This window comes from Camellia sinensis, chromosome 7, assembly GCF_055761805.1.
Source record: "Camellia sinensis isolate YWXY chromosome 7, ASM5576180v1, whole genome shotgun sequence".
Taxonomy (NCBI): domain Eukaryota; kingdom Viridiplantae; phylum Streptophyta; class Magnoliopsida; order Ericales; family Theaceae; genus Camellia; species Camellia sinensis.
In genome coordinates, this window is record NC_138967.1 from 91,902,733 (window position 1) to 91,921,808 (window position 19,076).

Here is a 19,076-nt window from a genome sequence, read left to right on the forward strand (position 1 = left end):
TGACTTAACCACAGAACAATGAGGAAAAATATTATTAACAAGTGGCCATCATTGAAAGCAAGCACACGTAGTTTGACAAAATTAAATAATTACACTTGTAATTTCTTTTCATATAACATTATGCAATGGCATGAAATTTTTTTAATGTCATCAAGCAAAACTTGAATTATTTGACCTTCTCTCACAAATAGTTGTATACTAGGAGTGCCCAAAAACCCGATTTTTTTCTTTTCTTTTCTTTTTTTTTTTTTTTCTTTTCCCTTCTATACATTGGTTTTGTTTTCGATCTTAAAATATCAACTTGATAGGATTGGATTGGGTCTTCATTTAGGTCAATGGCTACACCTATAGCGATCCCGGATTTACCCTTGTTGTATAGTGATCCGGACATGTGTCCGTGGATGTTGGTAGTTGTTGATTATCTTGTTTACATCCTTTCTTACATTGTATTTGAGTTATAGGATGTGTTGAGCGGGTTTGTTACAGGTTGGTTGAGTTTAGAAACCAAAACTAGTTGCCCAGATTTTTGGCCTGTACGCTCGAGCGGAGGTGTTGGCGCTCGAGCGTAGATTACGTCCATCTAGTATCTTGTTGTGCAGTGTTGTGAGCTCGAGCGGAGTCCTGGTTCTGCAAAAGTGCTGGGCGAGTGCATTCTGCGCTCGAGCGGGAGGTTGGCCGCTCGAGCGGACGTCTGTGAGTGGACGCTCGAGCGGGGTGTTTTACGCTCGAGCGGAAGACTGGGTTTAAGTCCCGAAATTGTGACTTTTCAAATCACTTTTTGCTTTCTCTTCTCTCTCTTACTTTTCCAAAATCACCATTGTTGAGCCTCTCACTCTAGATACTACCTTCTCTCTAGGTTTTGATCTAGTAGGAGTGATTTACTCACCTTTGGCCTTTACAAAAAGGTTGTTGATCGTCGAGGGCTTCTTTTTAATCTGAAAATCTCGGGTTTTGGAGCACGTTGGGTTTTGTCGTCTTCTCCTTTGGGACTCCGAATTTGAGGTAGGGATATCCTACTCCTCTCTATGGGTTTTGTCTTTAAATTTTGGTATTTTGAGATGTTGGGCTTGGTGTGGTAATTTTGTGAAAGTTTGGGGCTTTTGTGCAAATTATCCAAAAGTTGGGGTTTCATTCATAATAAACCTAGATGCATGTTTGGCATAGAAAAATGGAATGATTGTTGAATCATTGATGAAAATGGGACCTAAGGGTTGAAATAGTAATTATGGAAAATGGCCTAATTACATTGTTTAATTAATTGGGATAATTAATTGGTGAGAAATGAGGAAATGAAATGTTGATTGAATATCCATTTGCGCATTTATTTTCTGTTTTAGAAATAACTGCTTGGGGCTATCGGTGGAGGATAGTCGTGATTGTTGTAGACAATGTATGTTGATTAGGCAAACTGAAACTAATCAATGGAATGTGTTATGGAACTTGACAGTTGCTAGAATACATTAATTGTTTGTATTGTGTAATTGTATATAGAACCAATGTGTTTATATACGTTATGTGTAGAGGAGGAGATAGGGGATGTACTCCGCGGTTTAGGGGAAGATAGGGGATGTACCTCTAAACCGGATAGGTATTTGGAGGAGATAGGGGATGTACTCCGTAGACAGAGCTCATATGCTTGTCTAGAGAAGTGAAGATAGAGCTCATATGCTTATCTTTGTGAAGTGAAGTGTGGATACAGCTTGTATGCTTATCTGTGGATATTGTTGATATACATATCTGTTGTAGAGTGTGGATACAGCTTGTATGCTTATCTGTGGATATTGTTGATATACGTATCTGTTGAGATTGTGGATATAGCTTTTATGCTTATCTGAATGTGAGATATAGTTTTTATACATATCTGTGGAAATGATGATAGAGCTAGCATGCTTATCTGTTGAAAAAGGGAAAATGAAGAGTAATTGGGACTTGTAAGTCGTTGACATAAATATGTAATTTATGTGATTGTATCAGTGTTGACCAACTATCAATTGCTAATGTTTTAGTCATTGTCCATGGTTGGTTTAGTGTATTTCTACTGGGCTGTGGCTCACCCTATATGGGAATATCATTTTCAGGTACAGGAAGCATGCCACCTCCAAGGACATAGCTGGAGAGGCTAGTGGCGGGCATAGTTTTGTCGTTTTACTTTTGATGTATTATATGTAATTTCAAGCCAAGGGCTTAATGTGTAACGAGTTAGAACTCTTTGTTGTAACCAAGTGTTAACTTGGAAAGCTGTAAGCCCGTAGGGCATTTTGTTATGATGTTAACATGTAATACTTATGTCTTGGAATTCTAATGAATGAAAGGAATGAGGTTAGTTTATATGTAGATGCGTGTCTTATCTGATGGGTTTATTGTTATTATTTTGAGGGCGTTACAACACCGAACCAACTTGGGACCAAAACCCATATCTACTGTAAAATATTCTAATTATACTCACGTATCTTCATGTATTTGATTTGTTGTAAACAGTAAGGTGGACTTGATATTTTTTCTTTCTTTCTTTATTTCTTTCTTTTTTTTTTTTTGGAAAACTAATGCATCTGATCGTTTTATATATAAGACAAAAGTTAGGGCTCATTAAATTTCATTTCTTATCTTCATCCAGTCAACTCAAATTGTTGCTATCTACCCCTACCTTTATTCTTTGGACCCCACCTCTTTTCTTTCCTTTTTATTGCAATTTTACCCTAACATAAATTCCATCTTTACCCAATGCCTATCCTCTCTAACCCTAACCCTACCTAACCTTAGCCCCACCCGTACCCCACTAGCTCCAGTCGGGACCTCATCAATGTCCACTACAACAAAAATAGTTAAAGATTACACTTTGATAAAAAAAAGATCTCACTTTTGTTGGAAGTATGATAAAAAAAATTAGATTGATATTTTAATCACACTTTAACTTGATTGAGTGATAATATTTATTTTTTATGTCACTTTTCAATTAAGTGTGATTATATATATATATTTTTAATCACACCTTCTAATTAAAGTGTGATTATATATGCACTATTATTTTTTAATCACACTTTTTAAATAAGTGTGATTATATATATATTTTTTAATCACACCTAATTAAAGTGTGATTATATATACATTACTACTTTTTAATCACACTTTTTAAATAAGTGTAATTATATATATATTTAATCGCACTCCCTAAATAGGTGTGATTGTATAAAATATTTCAATTTAATTTTTATATAAAATATACAATTCCCAAATCCGCGCCTCTATTCTACCCATGAATGACCAAGGACGACCAACTACTAGAAAAGAAGGCTTTAGACATGGAACTTTTTTCAACAGTTTGAAAATCGTCGCAAAAAGTAATATTTTGTGACGACAAAAAAAATCGTCGCGAAATTAATTTTTTTGTGATGGCATTTGACTGTCGCAAAAAAGGCATCGACTAAATACCATTATTAGAGACAGAAAATCCAAAGCCGTGACAAAAAGTAATATTATACACGACGGTACATTACCTGTCTTTTTTTTTTTTTTGCAGCGCCTTTTGTTAATCCGTTGCAAAAGATTTTATTTTGCTCATTAATGATGGTCCTTAAACTCGTCGCAAAAACTTAATCCCTAATTACCTTCGCGCCCTCCCCCACCCCCTTACTTTTTCTTGCTCATCCCTAAACTTTTAGACTTCTCTTCGGATTTTTTTTTTTAAAAAAAAACTACCAGTTTTATTGGTGATCATATTTGGTTTAATTTTCTGAAACTTGTTTAAGATTTTTTTAAAAAGACTAAAAATTAGTTTCGTGAAAAAATTAAAAATATTTATCAATTTTATATAACTTTACAAAGGATACGAGTAATTTTTAAAAATCAAAAAATCGATCCCTATATATAAAGCATGAATGCTGGGTGTTGAAATCCTAAAATGACGTCGTTTTGAGCCATAACTCTGAACAAAACCCTTTCACTTTCTCTCTATCGCACTATCTGTGTGTGTGTGTGTCATGTCTCTGCAAAAACTCTTCAAACCCCTACCCTCTCTCCATCAGACCCCAAATCCCAAACCCTCCTCTCTCTCTTTTGCAAAAGCTCCTCAAAACCCTCTTTCTCTCTCTTTCTCTCTCTCTCCATTAGACCCCAAATCCAAAACCCAAACCCTAACTGGCATAACAATGAGTGAGAAGGAGAAGATGGACAAAGAAAATACACACAGACAGAGCTCTGAACCAGAAGAAAAGAACAAAGAAAGAGAAGTAACGACGGAGAGAGAAGACGGCCGAAAGGAGACGGAAGAGACGAACCCATGCAAAGAACACTTCCACCCTTCAACGAGGTTTGTAGATCTATGTTACATGGACTCGGATACGAGTGTCGGGTGCGGGTGTATATCCAAGCGTCAGACCTTCATAAATTTAAATCTTAGGATCTTGGATACATATCCAAAATTGGATATGGGTACGGGGACACGTCATATGCACATATATGTTGCATATTATATAATATTCTCAGATGAGATGTTTTAAATTATGTAGAAATATATTAGAAATTAAATATGATTCAGAAAAATATGAAATTTCTATATCTAATTCATGTGGGAGCCTAAAAATATTGCTTTACTAACAAAAATAAATTTCTTCTTCTTCATGTATTGTCACAAATTAAAGGATCTGAGTGTCTAAATTGGGTACAAGCGTCAGACACATATCCCACACCCTTACCAATGTCATATCCGGTGGATACGGGTATTGTGGGGGAAATGGAAGAGTCCGTGTAACACAGTTGTAGATTCAAACTAGGGTTTTGATTTGGGGATTTTCACTAAAAAATCAAGGTTTTGATTGAGCAATTCCAAAATTATGTAAAATTAGTGAACCTTAAGGAACCCTAGGTTCTTGAATTAATTCTGAAAGCATGTGATTATATTGTTTTAGATTGTGAATTTCTCTTTTTTTATAAACTTCTTGAATCTGAGTTGGGAAAAATATCTTTAATGTCAATTACTTATTGTGAAATTGGGTTCTTTAATGGGTTGAACACAATTTTTTTTTTTTTAATTTGTTATTCTAAAACAATTGATGTTCTGTTACTAAACTTAGGATCCTTTAACTTAGTTGTGATTGTATAAATTTTTTTTTTTTAAAAAAAAATTCTTGAATCTAAAATTAGAGAACCCTAAAGCAATTCCAAGTTCTTGAACTAATTTTGAAAGCATGTGATTGTATAAAAATTAGTTTCTTGAATTAATTTTTTTTTCTTTGGTTTAAGTTCATTTTAATTTGCAGCGAGTTGAAAAATTAGCTTAAGTGGTTAATTCATGTTAGTTGAAAATTCTGCTTCAATAGTTCTTGCTTATGAGTACATAATTTATTTGCTACTAATTTTCTTCACAAATCTCTGTCTCTCAAATTATTATTTCAGTGTTTTTTATTTTAATTTGGACTTGGACAATTAGGGATATAGATTATTGCCATTGATTGATTGGTGTAGCTCCATTTTAAAAAATAAATTGGTACAGACACACTTTGGTTATACTTTAATGGGACGGTTGTTTTGGATAAAACTAAAACCTAGATCACAAGTATTCTTGAAAAGGAAGATATGTACATTTAACAATATTTACTTGCTCTACACCTCTGATCTATTAAAAAGTTTAGCAATGAAACTCAAATCCATTTGCCTGGACTCAGCTAATAGTGTCCTTTCTTCTCATTATCTTATGTTATTCTCGATGAAGTCAACCTGTGTATTTGTAACCAATTGATACATTCTCTTTTTTCAAATTCTCTCTTCTTTCTTTTTTAAAGCTTTGCATTAATAAATGGGTGGGGATTGTTGGGAAAATGCTTAAGCTCCAGACCAAAAAACCACTTCATAAGCATGTGGTGGTTGTAAAACAGAGTGAGTGAGGAAGGTCTAAAGGTGAAAATTTCATGGTCAAATTCAACTTTCTTTGCTTGGCTGACTATATCATAAATGTTCATATTGTCACTTCTTTCAGCTCTCAACTAGGTGGATGAAAAATGTTTATCTTTAGCAAAGTTATTTTTTCGTTAAAATTTACAGAGATATGGAAGCCTTTTCTTATAGTAATGTTTTATTTTCTATTATTTTCTTTCTTGGTTTCCTGTGGTTTAACAGGTCATAGGGAATTACTAGTTTCAATTCGTTTCAACGAACCTGGATGGCAATGGTCAGGATGCTTTTTACCAGATCATCTGGGTGATACTCAGGTGAAAATGCAGAATCATGTTTCTGGTGCAATCAGTATGATACGTGTAATTACCACATTATGTTGAATTAGCATGAGTTAGTGCCTTTTTTAATTTTATTTTTTTAGCTTGCATCTTTTAAGACCAGGCGCATTGTTTTGTGAATATACTTGTTTAGGTTTACCCTTTCTGTCAGAGGGATCCATTATCACATTATTTATATCTCAATGTAGTGTAATCCAAGGGTCAACTTCTTTCTTGTTTCTGTATGTAGTATATTCTTTAATTAGTGGATGATTATTTGTTTTGCAGGATGGCACCTAAGGTTATGGAGCAATTACATGGTTATGACTTCAAGTCTGTTTACATGTTTCTTGCAAGTGTTCTTTCTTGTTTATTATTTTTTTAATTATATACTGTGAAGTGTTCTTATTTCAATAATATTCCTACAAGGCTGATATTTGGTCTTTTGGCATTACTGCTTTAGAGCTTGCCCATGGCCATGCTCCTTTTTCAAAGTATCCTCCAATGAAGGTGCATACATTATGTGAAGTCACATGCTTTTATCTGCATCTTTGATGGAAGTAACATCTCATAATCCAATGCTAATTCACAATTGTCAGGTATTGCTTTTGACCTTGCAAAATGCTCCATTTGGCCTTGATTATGAGAGAGACAAGAAGTTTTCCAAGGTTATGTGCCTATAAATGTGGCTATAATTTTAAGTGTTACTGTACTTTGCCTTAAAAACTTGTATATTTATAGCAGAGGAAAGTGGTTTTCATTGTTGATTTTCCTTAATTTATAATCATGTTTCACCTATATATATGATTCAATTACTTCCTTTTGTTGACCTTTCATCCAATAAAAATATAACAAAATTGTCCTATTAGAATTCTTGATTTTCTTATTAATGTTTTTTTCCCGTTTCAAATTTGTCTATATCTATTATCCATTTTTATTGATGTTCAAATTTTTTTAAGCATTTTCATTTTTTCCTGTACTCAAAACAATTGAATTTTTTGATTTTCCTTTTGTGTTTGTTAGTGTGTTTAAAGTTGAAGTTGAAGAGATGAATCCAGAAGTTTTACAACCTAGATTTGTTAAGGTAATAATGGTTATCCTTCGTATATCATTCTTTCTCAAGCTCCATTTGTTTGATCATCATATAATTGGATGAATTTTAAATTTTTTTTTTATATTTATTTATTTATTTATTTATTTTTCATTTTTCAATGTTTGGTTGCATGAGAAATGGGTAAAAGAATTTTCTCAATGAAAATATTTGATGACCTTGTTGCGATGGTTTGTTGCGCAACAATAAAATAATGTTTATGATTATGACATTGTTCTCTCATCCAACCAGTTGACAATGTAAATGCAGATGACAAACAATCACAAATTCATAAGGTAATTGAATTAACAAAATTATTTTTATGGTAAACAGAGTAACTAAAAAAGTCCTTGAATTAAAATTATTCTCTTGGTTTTGGTTGTGATTTGTTTCTTTGCTTTGTGATTGTTGCTCTTATTTTTTTTTTTTTTGGGTGTGTGTGTGTGTTTGTTTGTTTTACAGGTGTGATGGTAGAGAAATAAATCTTTTCACTCACTCACCGTTGATGTTTACTCCTCAGGTCAGTTCCTTCATATTCCCTCTCTTTTAGTTCATATCTTGCATTGTTTTTTGTATACAAATCTGTGCTTTTGGCTCCTAAGTTGGGATTCAGAATATATATAACGTATTTATGAAATTTGGTCTTTTTAGCAAATGGTTGATTTATTAATGTGTCAATAGGATACTTTATATGTGAAAATGCTACTACTTAGGTGATTAAGTTGATATGATGAAACCTTTTTGGTTGGGGATTATTTTTTTCCTTTTCCGTTTTTCTGTAGTTGACTATACACACTACTTGTTTGATGGAGGTCTAAGAATAGTTGAAGAAGCTATTGGAAGATGCATTGTGTGGCGCTTGATTCATGTATATCTACGAAATTGTGGATTCTTCTATCTTAGAACTATGTATTTGTTAAGCTTTGTGTTGTCATATTTTTCTTTATCTTTTTTTTTTTTTTTTTGCTTTTGGTGTGGTAGGAGTTAGTTGGTGGAAAGGAATATGATTCCCAGTTAAGGAAGCATTTTCCTTTTAAAAGGTGAAATCCTTCTAAATAATAGTTGCATATGTTTTTCTTATATTTTGGGTCTGCATTTTGGTGCTTTGTGCTCATTTAGGACTCTGTGTTTGTTAAGTTTTGTATCGTCATTTTATTTATTAATTTGTTATTATTTTTAAATCAAGTAAAAAAGTGCCCAAACAATTTTTTTCTTGGGGGCAACAATATGAGGTGGGGTGGGCATTGCATCAGCAGTTATATAATTGTCAAGATGCCCTAAAACATTAGGAGCATAGAAAATCCAAATAGAAAAAAAGATAGCAAAGTTTTGCTCCATGTGTGTGTGTGTGTCTTGGCTTCGTAATGTTGGTGGAAAGGAATATGATTCCCAGATAAGAAAAGCATTCTCCTCTCAAAAGGTGAAATTCTTAAAAATTTATTAAGTATCATGTTTTTCTTGTGTTTTGGATCTTTGATTTTGGTGCTTTGTGCAAATTTGTCAAGTATCATGTTTTTCTTGTATTTTGAATCTTGATTTTGGTGTTCCCGTAAAATTGATTAGTTCCACATTTGCAATGATCTAACAGTTTCTTTTTTGTTATGGTCAAGTCTCCTTTTTTTTATGTTATAGCTTTTGGTCCCTGTTTTGTGGCTAGTGTATGACTTCAATTTGTGAACCTCTGTTTCAGTCATTGGAATTGTATCAATTCTGTATGATTTTAACGAGCAACTTACTTTTGATGTATTGAAGGCAAGTGCCTCAGCACAGATGTGGGCTAGCACCCACAATGATACTCTCAAAGAGAAAATGTCTGCACTCGTCAACGCTTTGTCTGCCTGTCCAGATAAAATGGGTACAGGATATCTTTCTGCTTTTCCTCCTGAGCTATTTGATTGTTTTGAAGCTATAAAACCAGTTTGGGCACCATATTACACCATTGACAAGGTATAAACTACTATAGTTGTTTACTAATTTGTTTATTATATACCATTGATATTAACACTTCCTACATCAACAGATACTGGCAGAGGTCTTTTGGATCAACACATATTTGCCAATAATGATCAAGCTTTAAAGATGGTGACATGGATGGTTGACTACTTTTACAAGCTGTTCAGAATGTGATAGTGAAGTACACTATTGAAAGACACTGGCTATCATTAAATGAAGAAACTAGCGGCATGAATGATGTCCTTTATAGTTTGTACGCAATAACGGTGCATAAAACTCATCTAGGAACCTCCTTAGCTCTTCATCGTGGTAAAGTAGCATGATTATCTGTTATATTTTTTGTATCAAATATCAGCCTGAATGACTGGGTTCGTAAGGCATTTGGAAATTCCACATAATGGCAAAAGGAGTCATAAACATCATATATTCACTTCCTATAGAGCATTAGGGCAATCTGCAAAAGGAGTTTCATCCAATTTGCAATTATGCAAAGAATTTGGCACCTTCTTTTGCTTTGAATATCTGTAGTGCGATTATGCCCTTAATTCCAACAAATATTGCATTGAACAAATGAATGTCATTTAACAATCCCAAATACCCTATATAGAGCTGTAAAAGCTGATTTGATAAGTGGCAACACTTAATGAGATTTTTGTAAATTGTCACAATTGGTCAGGGATTTTGGTTTAATAGGTCTTTTTCATCGGGGTTGGGGGGTTGGGAAGAAGGGGTACTGAAGTGTTGTTGGTCCTTTGTAGATTATCACTACATTGTTTTTCTCGTATCTGCAAATTCTCTAATAATTTCAAACTTATTTTTTGACAAGGCTGTTTGTTTGTTGTGACTATGTGTAGGGAGATTCAAAACATTTATTGTTGGCTCACCTTTTTGACAAACCCTGCTTTCTAGGATTGCTTGCGATAAAGGTAATTATTGTTTCTTTTGTTTAATTACTTTAAACTTGTATTGGTAAATAGATTGTATTAAATTTTTGAGGCAATGTGGTGATGGCATACAAGCAGTGAATAGGGCTGTCCAAAGGTGCCACTAGATTCTTGAACTATTTGTGCATAAAATTGATCACATGGAATAATAGTTTGTTATGCATACATGTCATAGTTTGCTGGATATAGAAATAATGGAGATAGATATTGAGTTGGACTTTGGATGTCGAGAGTAGTGTACATTCCAACTTTATAGCAAGGATGCGGTAAAAAAACCAGCTGCCCTTGATTATTGAAATATTGCACTACTTGAACAATTCTAACATGAAAAATTGATGGGAAATTGATGCGAAAACCGTGCTCCTTAGATAGCCAATTACTTAATGTCAACTAAGTCAATCAGTTCTCTAGTCACCTCAAGCAAGAATTTTGGTTCTTGATGAAGCCACTACTTCAGTTGATTCAACTACAGATAATCCTATCCAGAAGATCATCTGAACAGAGTTTAGGGACTACACTCTGTGCACTATTGCTCATCGTATCCCAACTGTTATTGACAGCGATCTAGTTCTGGTCCCCAGTGATGGTGCATACACTAATACTTCCCATTTCTTCTTCCATTTAGTGGACATAAGTGTTGCTGCAATCTGTAGAACTTTTTCCTAAGAATTTTAGTATAATCTGCATTTGGTAATGTTATTAATTTTCACGGGTATCCAAAAAATTTTCATTTCTTTTTCTTTTAAACTTTTGACAAGATAAATTAAATTAGTAAAATGCTCTAGAAGAGAAAGCTACCCTTGTAGGTCTGTAGGAACAATATCAACACCCACAACTCTTTAGATATCTTGCGATGAATAATTCCCGACTCTGCATCTTGTTTTTCACTAGTAACACCAACTAAGCACAATGTGTTTGCATTGAATCAAATTTTCCAAGATTCATCAAATTTTTTTGATGTTCTTGAAATGATGGAAACTCAAGGAGATTATGGTATACAAGAGTATATATCTAAGCTTGATTCTCAGGATATGCAGGTGAATATGTATCTTGATTAAGAGTTAACTTTTAGAATGTAAATATGGGTTTGAGAGAGTTGTTGGTCTTCGACGTCAAAGTCTTAGGTATGATATTTTACACTGTAAAAATATTAGAGAGTTTTGCTTCTCATTTCTCAACTTGAGTATGATGGTATGGCAAGTATTATCTAAAAATGATTCACTCTCTTTGGCTCACAGTAATTGCTGGAAGCTGAATGAAGGCTGTTGCTTCTTGATCCTCTTGTGACCTGTCCCATCAAATTTATTAACATAATGTTTCTACAACTCCAAGGTTGTTTGTACAGTCGATCTTTGTTTTTATTTTCATCTCTCTCTCTGAAGTATCTAAGTATCAAAGTCACTTATAGGTCATATTCCATTACAGTTCTGTTTTCATTTTTCTTTTCGCTTTTCACTTCTATGAATTTATGCATCTGAAATACCCAGAATTTATTAGATTTGGAATCCATTGATGCCAAGTTTTAACCGGTAATCTTTCTTACAGAACATCAAAACTTGAGTCTAATATTTGGAATTTGTTTTATAACAATTTCTCAGTTTTTTTATCATTTAATTCGCAGTGAAATTTTAGTCTATGTTGTGTTTCTGCTGCACACACTAACAGAAAGCTCATGAAACTTAGTTTTGCAGGTCAAGTGACACAGTTTGATAGTCCAGCAAGGTTATTAGATGACAAGTCTAACATGTTTCTTAAGTTGGTGTCAGAGTACTCATCTAGATCAACTAGCTGCTCTTTGCATAACCATTTAGCCTTGTTTTATAGATGGAATCCTTCACTAATAGCTTGGTTCTTTCTTTCCTTTGATCACTTGAATTTCTAAATTCTAGGGCGTATTTGGTTTCTATTTTAGTCAACCAACACTTCACCCCTCAAGAATTCAAGTTTCTTTTTCATCAAAAATTGAGTATATATATATTTATTTATTTATCAGTACGTATTTCTGGGTAATATGAAGTGTATTGAGTGAGAATTAGCTTCTTGTTGTAGTAGATGTATTGGTTAAATTATCAATTTTAGTGCTAAATCTGATTCTCTGGCCATTTCTGTTGTTTGTTATGTTTAGCCATTTGTTTATTTTGGGTACTTGGAACTTTAACTTGTTTATAAAATACTCTCTTTGGTTTATGTGTCTTTTGGTTTATTTTTCTCTTTTGGCCATTTCTCTTTGGTTTATTTTTCTGTCACTAGTTTGCTTTTTTAGGTGTGCTATTGATGTGTAAGTAATGGGTTTGTGACATTCATTTCAAAGGTTGTTTCTTGTAGTGATTGATTTATCTTAATCTATTATGGTTTAATGGTAAGGGAGGGTAATAACAGCGGACTATTTGCTAAAAAATTGTGCTCTAGGTAGTAATGTTAATGTCTGCCCTTTTTGTAAAAGTGAAGTAGAATCTAGCAACCATTTCTGTTGCTAAGTCTTGAGCTACTAAATTGGTGGGGTTTTCAGTGGGCAACACCAGATTCACTCGAGGGTGTGCTCCAATGGTGGTCTGGAGTGAAGCTAAGTAAATTGGAAATGAGTGCTAGATGTGTATATAAATACTGTCATATTTATATATGGTAATCCAAACATTTTATACTAGTAATAATCAAAGTTGTTATTCATTTTCTATTGACGTAGGAGATGAATAGTCAGTATGGTGAGAAAATGTCCGATTTTGTCTTTTGTAAGACAAGAACAGTCTCTACAATAATAATAAGTTTATTCATATACTTTTAGCGGTTTCTGAATTAATTTGTATTTTTATTTTTCAGGTCAGAAATTTCTTAAAGTGATGCAAAATATGGTCAAAGAATTCAAGAACTTAGTTTTTCAATTTTTTTCATTTTTTAATATATATAATCACAATTAAAACCTTTTTATTAATTCCTTTGTATATACTTTTGAACATTTAACTTTCATTTATGAAATATATAACGTTATTCCATTCAATATATGGTTGTGATTCAAAAATATAGTATATAGTGTGTTTTACATTCTTCAAATGTGTATACAAAAATAATACTATCATAGGTTTTATTAATTATTAATCATATTTAAAAGATGTGATCTAAATGTTATTAATCACAATTAAAAGATGTGATCTAAATATTATTAATCACTTAAAAGATGTGATCTAAATGTTATTAATCACACTTAAAAGGTGTGATTAAAAATGACTCTTTTTAATCGCACTCTTAAAGATCACACTTTAATAAAATTTAAAAGGTGTGATTAAATAACATACATCACACAAAAAAAGTGTGATCTTAATCTGTTTTTATAGTAGTGGTCGTCCGTTGCTCTGGCAACCCCCTTTCCCTTCTCTCTCTCTCTCTCTCTCTCTCTCTCATTGTTCTTTATTTTTGTTATGTTAAATCATCATCAAGACTTGTTCTTAATAATGTATTGTTGATTGATTCCTTTATGTTTGTTTAGTATAATAGAACTGTGATTTTCATCCAAACTACAATGGTTTGATTTGTTTTGATTGAGTTTATTCTAATTTGGTGCTAACTTGAACCAAACCGCTTCATAAACACCCCTAACAATATCTACTTTTTCATTTTGTTTTCTAGTTTCGTATTACTTGGAATATTAACTTTCTATAAATTGCAGGACCAGTAAGATGCTTGTTATTTGTGAAGAAGTTGACTATTTCAGATTTGTTGGAAGCTTTGTCAGTTCTGGTGGATCATGCTAGCGATATCATCAAAGAGATTCGTGAGAGGTGCCACATAAACATTGGGACTCATGGATTCATTTTTTCGCTGCACACGGCTGTGGGGGTTTGAGATGTAGTCATGTTGTTACAGGATATAAGCAGGATTCCCTTGATTCACTGGAGGGATTTCTTGTTTGAGTTTCCAGATGTAGTTAGGGTTATGTATTACTAGGAGGACATAGCTGGTGAGAGTAGGTTGCATCTCATTGTTAGAGATGTCGATGATGATGCAAGCTAGGCATTGCAATATGTAAAACATATATACATTTTTTCATTTCACTTGGGAATGGTACATGCTCTCTTAATATAGTGGAAGTCCAATCACTCTCTCATTACTTTTTTTGAATAAGCAGTGTCTCATTACTTGAAAGGAAGTCCTTGAAATTAAACACACATTATAAATTGAAATTTTTAACTTAAATGTAAAATTAGTTTCAGATTTTTACAGGGCAAATTTTAGTTTACTCTCTTATGGTGTGGCTCATGTGTGGATTACTTACCTTTCATTTGGAAATAACCACACAATCCTCTTGTGTTTTATGGATTGAAGTGGATTGTTAGGCCCGTTAACGATTTAATAAAAAACACTAAAACACTACTATACATAAGTAACGTAAGTGTGAAAATTGTGGATCTTTTTGTTTTATTTCATGTGCGATTTATCTCATTGAAATTTGAAAATGAGCATATAATCCTGTTACGTCTTTTCACTTTTGAAGTTTTCGATGAAATATTTAACGAATCACAAAAGAATTATGTGATTATTTTCAAATGAGAGGGGGTGAGCAACTCATGGGCAAAACAAGGTAACATGAAATTTACCTATATTTTTTAAACGCAAAAGTAAACATTGAAATGTAAAAATGATAAAAATAAAAATAAAAAGCTTGAGCAAGCAAGTGTTTGCTTTGAATATGCCAAAAATGACTTGAAATGGTCATGTGAATAGTACATTTATTTTTTTGGTATAAATTACACTGACATTCCCTAACAAGTTACACTTAGCATCATAGTTTTGACATGTAGAAGAAAAAAAAAAGGGAGTGAAGGAATTCATTCAAATTTCAAATGTCAATTAAGGAAAACAAATTTTCGACATAATTAGTGACATGTAATTCTTCAAAACTACAATGATCGATAAAGAACTTTGAATCAGGAAACCCTGTGATCTTAATCTTTCTAAAAGAATTTCTATTCCGATTAATGAAGGTTGTAGAAGTATTTCACTTGTCTGAATTGCTCCAACACTATAAGGATCTTCCTCTCGAACCCAATCAAGTGGAGGCATCATTGTATCTTTTGACCCAAATCCAAGTCTCATAGTCCTGCAAAATCCAAAGCTCCTCCCAACCATCTTTCGTGTATTCACCACATGCTGCCAAAGGGCCACCAAGTTCTCGTAGACAAAGCATACGTAAAGGTCCCCTAGGGAGTGGAATCATTTGAAATCTCTCATTTTTCAGTTCAAATGTTACTATGACATCTGAATACATAAGAGGAAAAGGTTTTGGTAATTAATAACTCGTATTTTCCAGTGTATGACTGCATTAACACAACGGCCACCATACTAAATTCATAGTGCCAAGGAACAGAAAGACTATCAATCTCTCTCCATGAATGTCTGCCCAAAGTGAAAATTTCACACTTGTAATCTAAGTAGTCATGACACTCCCCCTCCACCTCGATGTGTACAAAGTTTATGAACAACACTTCGTATTGCTTGGTAGAAGGATCAAACCCAAATGACAAATCTGCATCGCAAGTAGAATTAGCATCATCAGTAAGTAAACCTTGTGAAGGAAGGGTAACAATTTGTCGAGTGGTAGGATTCACGATGAAAATGGATTTAGACTTTCTAAGGTACCTGCATATTAAGCCATTGCCAAATTGTTTAATATGATAAAGTCCTGAGAGGAAATGAGTGAGCAAGTACTGGCCCAGTCCTCCTCCATAATTTGCTGAGAAAAAACGTATCTTGGTGGTTGATTAAGGAGATGACAAGGTAGGGGCTAGACTGGGCACGAGTATGGTATAAATCCACACAAGAGAGTGAGAGAAGTTGGAGTTGGGGCCTAGAAGCATCATTCCTACCCTTTTGTAAATTAAACCAATCTTCTCACATGTCTTGTAATTTTACAAAATCTCCCACTGTCCAATAATTTACTTTCCCTGCACCCACTGAATCCTGTTTCCCCTAATTATAAATTTTGAAATCTATTTTAGCATTTGAAATTATGACGAAACATTAATGGTAAATTTAAGATGATTCCATTTTTTAGTACTTCATGAATATTTGAATGTTTGGGAATTCATTGTCAATCATTCGTCCCACCATTACACTTTTCCTCTATTTGAAGGGTAGTATAGTATTTATGAGATGAGTAGTGTTATTCAGACCAAAAAATTAGTCACTGTTTAAATCTAATGATGTGACAATCTATTAGAATAACTAAGGCAACTCCCCCTCTCTCTTTTTCTCATTTTTCTCTAATCATTAGCCAATCATATCTTTTACATATTATTGGGTCTAAAAAAAATGGGCTTGCATATCATTTTCCTTCTCAGATTATTGCAAGTGGGATGTAAATAAATATATATATATATCCTCTCAATCTTGTAGATGGATGCCACAGCCACAGTATTCCAAGGCTTGGAATGATGACATTGTTAAGGTCTCATTCTACTTGAAGAAGGTGAGATGCAACCCTGATAAGATCCTTTTCCTACCCATCTCTGGATTTGAAAGTGACAACATGATTAAGAGGTCTACCTTCCTTATTGGTACAAAGGCCCAAACTTTGCTTAGGGCCTTTGACATGATTCGGGATGTGTAAAAGATTTGAGGCATTTGAACTGTTCCTGTGGGACGTGTGGAGAGTAACATCCTCAAGCCCCTCTAGCCTAACAACTGAAGTCAAGCCTCAACAGATGCATCATGAGGCTCTCCAGCAAGGTTCTTCCTTATGACAACAATGTGAGGTTCAATGTGAAGAATTTTGCTACTAAGGATCTCAAGGTGGGTATGTTGCATTAAATTCCAAGGAATATCCAGTCAAGGAAGCAGGCAACTTCACATGTCAAGTTATTAATCATGAACAACCCAATTTAGATCACCTTCTTGATCACCACCCTGCCCACATTGCTATTAAGTTTGTTGAATTTTGGAACAAGATCGATAGAGGGTTTAGCAAGGAGCTTGAGAAGGAACCAAATTATTTTTAAGAATGGTGATGCAAGTACTAATATTGTTTAGATGATTCCCAGAAAGCCCATTTTGCTGATTCCCAAAAAAACCAATTTTGCTGCCACGGACATGGAGCAGACTTCGGCTGTGGATAAAGAGTGTGGAGAAGGGGAGAAGTGAGTCATGCATGATGGTTTTGTTAGGAATTAACTCTTCCTAACCTAAAGATGCGTCTCCTTTATCCATTTATAATAGAATTAGGCGTCCCCGAACCCTCTTCCCTTTGGGGGGAGGGCTGCCAAACAAATTAGGAAAAAAGGAATTCATTCAAATTTCAAATATCCCTCAAGGAAAATAGATTTTCGACATAATTAGTGACATGTAAGGCATTCCTACCGCTCCTTCCGAAGAACTCTGAATCAGGAAGTCCTGTGATCTTAATCTTTCTAAAAGATTTCCTATTCCGATCATAATAGTAAATATTCCAGAGGTCATGTATCCGTGAAGGTTGTAGAAGTATTTCACCTGGCTGAATTACATCGACAATAGAAGGATCTCCCTCTCGATCCCAATCAAGAGTAGGCATCATTATCTCTTTGACCCAAATCCAATTCTCATAGTCCTACAAAATCCAAAGCTTCTCCCAACCATCTTCTGTGTATTCACCACATGCTACCAAATGGCCACCAAGTTCTCGCAGACGACGCATGCGTGAAGGTCCCTTAGGGAGTGGAATCATTTGAAATCTCTCATTTTTTAGTTCAAATGTTACTATGACATCTGCACTCATAGGAGGAGAAGGTTTCGGTATATAATAACTCCTATTTCTCCAGTGTATATCCATTAACACAACGACCACCCCTACCAAATTCATAGTGCCAAGGAAAAGAAAGACAATCAATCTCTCTACATGAATGTGTCCCCAAAGTGAAAATTTTACACTTGTAATCTAAGTAGGCTTAACACTCCCCCTCCACCTTGATGTGTATTGAAGTTGTGAGCAACACTTCATATTGCTTGGTAGAAGGATCAAACCCAAATGACAAATCTGGTTCGCAAGTAGAATTAGCATCATAAGTAAGTAAACGTGTTGGAGGAAGGGTAACAAATTGTCGAGAGGTAGGATTCACGATGAAAATGGATTTAGACTTTCTAAGGTACCCGCATATTAAGCCATTGACAGATTGTTTAATATGATAAAGTCCTGAGAGGAAATCAGTGAGAAATTACTGGGCCGGTCCTCCTGCTGAGAAAAAATGTATCTTGGTGAATGAGTAGTTGATTAAGGAGATGACAAGGTAGGGCCTAGATTGGGCACGAGTATGGTGTAAATCCACAAAAGAGTGATCCTCGATCAGATAGCACCAACGCTTGCAGATGCACTTGCATTGGATTGCCACCTTTGCTGGTAGTCTTGTTAGAATGTCCACCAACATTTCTTCAAGCAATGAACAAGTAGAAATTCCACAACTATTACTAGTACTCCTTCCCTTCTTCATTGTTACTTTTTTTTTTTTTTGATTTCCAAAAGTAACCAAAGGGCAGAACAAGATTCAACCACTTGCAAGTTTTTGATTTTTGCAATGTACCAACAAATGGATACCTAAAACACAATGCAAAAAAACTAAGGTTAAACTTAAATTTTAAAAAAATATATAGTAAGAGATTAAATTATGGAAGTATTAGGATGAAGGCAGCAAGCCAACTTCTGATTACAAGGAAGTTGGAAAAAATTTAGTAATTCTTTAGAAGTCAATTTTTTTATTTTTCATTTTTTGAGATGTCAGAAGTCTGTTATGCTGGTTATTTTTCCCATTCATTTCATTTCATCTCCATCAACAAACAAATTCTCAAAGTCTCAAACAAATCCTCAGTCTTGCTTTGTTCGCTAATCTGTGTTGATGGCCTCATTGCCATGGACTACTTGCTAAC

At 34.0% G+C, this 19,076-nt stretch overlaps 1 protein-coding gene and 1 pseudogene across 32 annotated transcripts in view; both read left to right on the forward strand.

The window, feature by feature from the left end:
- The window catches only part of LOC114289781 (galactokinase), a 136,375-nt gene extending 122,072 nt beyond the window's left edge, over positions 1 to 14,303 (forward strand). For 9 of the 32 annotated variants that reach the window (XM_082878762.1, XM_082878757.1, XM_082878758.1 and 6 more), the window contains 9 exons: positions 6,495 to 6,526; positions 6,670 to 6,716; positions 6,806 to 6,874; positions 7,230 to 7,290; positions 7,549 to 7,592; positions 7,759 to 7,816; positions 9,049 to 9,243; positions 9,317 to 9,558; positions 10,104 to 11,914. In XM_082878762.1, the coding sequence (XP_082734888.1) occupies positions 6,495 to 6,526; positions 6,670 to 6,716; positions 6,806 to 6,874; positions 7,230 to 7,238 (157 nt within the window). In that variant the 3' untranslated portion in view covers positions 7,239 to 7,290; positions 7,549 to 7,592; positions 7,759 to 7,816; ... (1 more) ...; positions 9,317 to 9,558; positions 10,104 to 11,914. Of the gene's footprint in view, positions 1 to 6,494; positions 6,540 to 6,669; positions 6,717 to 6,805; positions 6,875 to 7,229; positions 7,291 to 7,548; positions 7,593 to 7,758; positions 7,817 to 8,277; positions 8,337 to 9,048; positions 9,244 to 9,316; positions 9,559 to 10,103 lie in introns of all 32 variants that reach the window. The other 23 variants (XM_082878747.1, XM_082878744.1, XM_082878735.1 and 20 more) reach the window with 23 other exon arrangements.
- Positions 14,304 to 16,584: 2,281 nt separating this feature from the next.
- On the forward strand, positions 16,585 to 17,352 carry LOC114289770 (elongation factor 1-alpha pseudogene; annotated as a pseudogene).
- Positions 17,353 to 19,076: the final 1,724 nt, after the last annotated feature.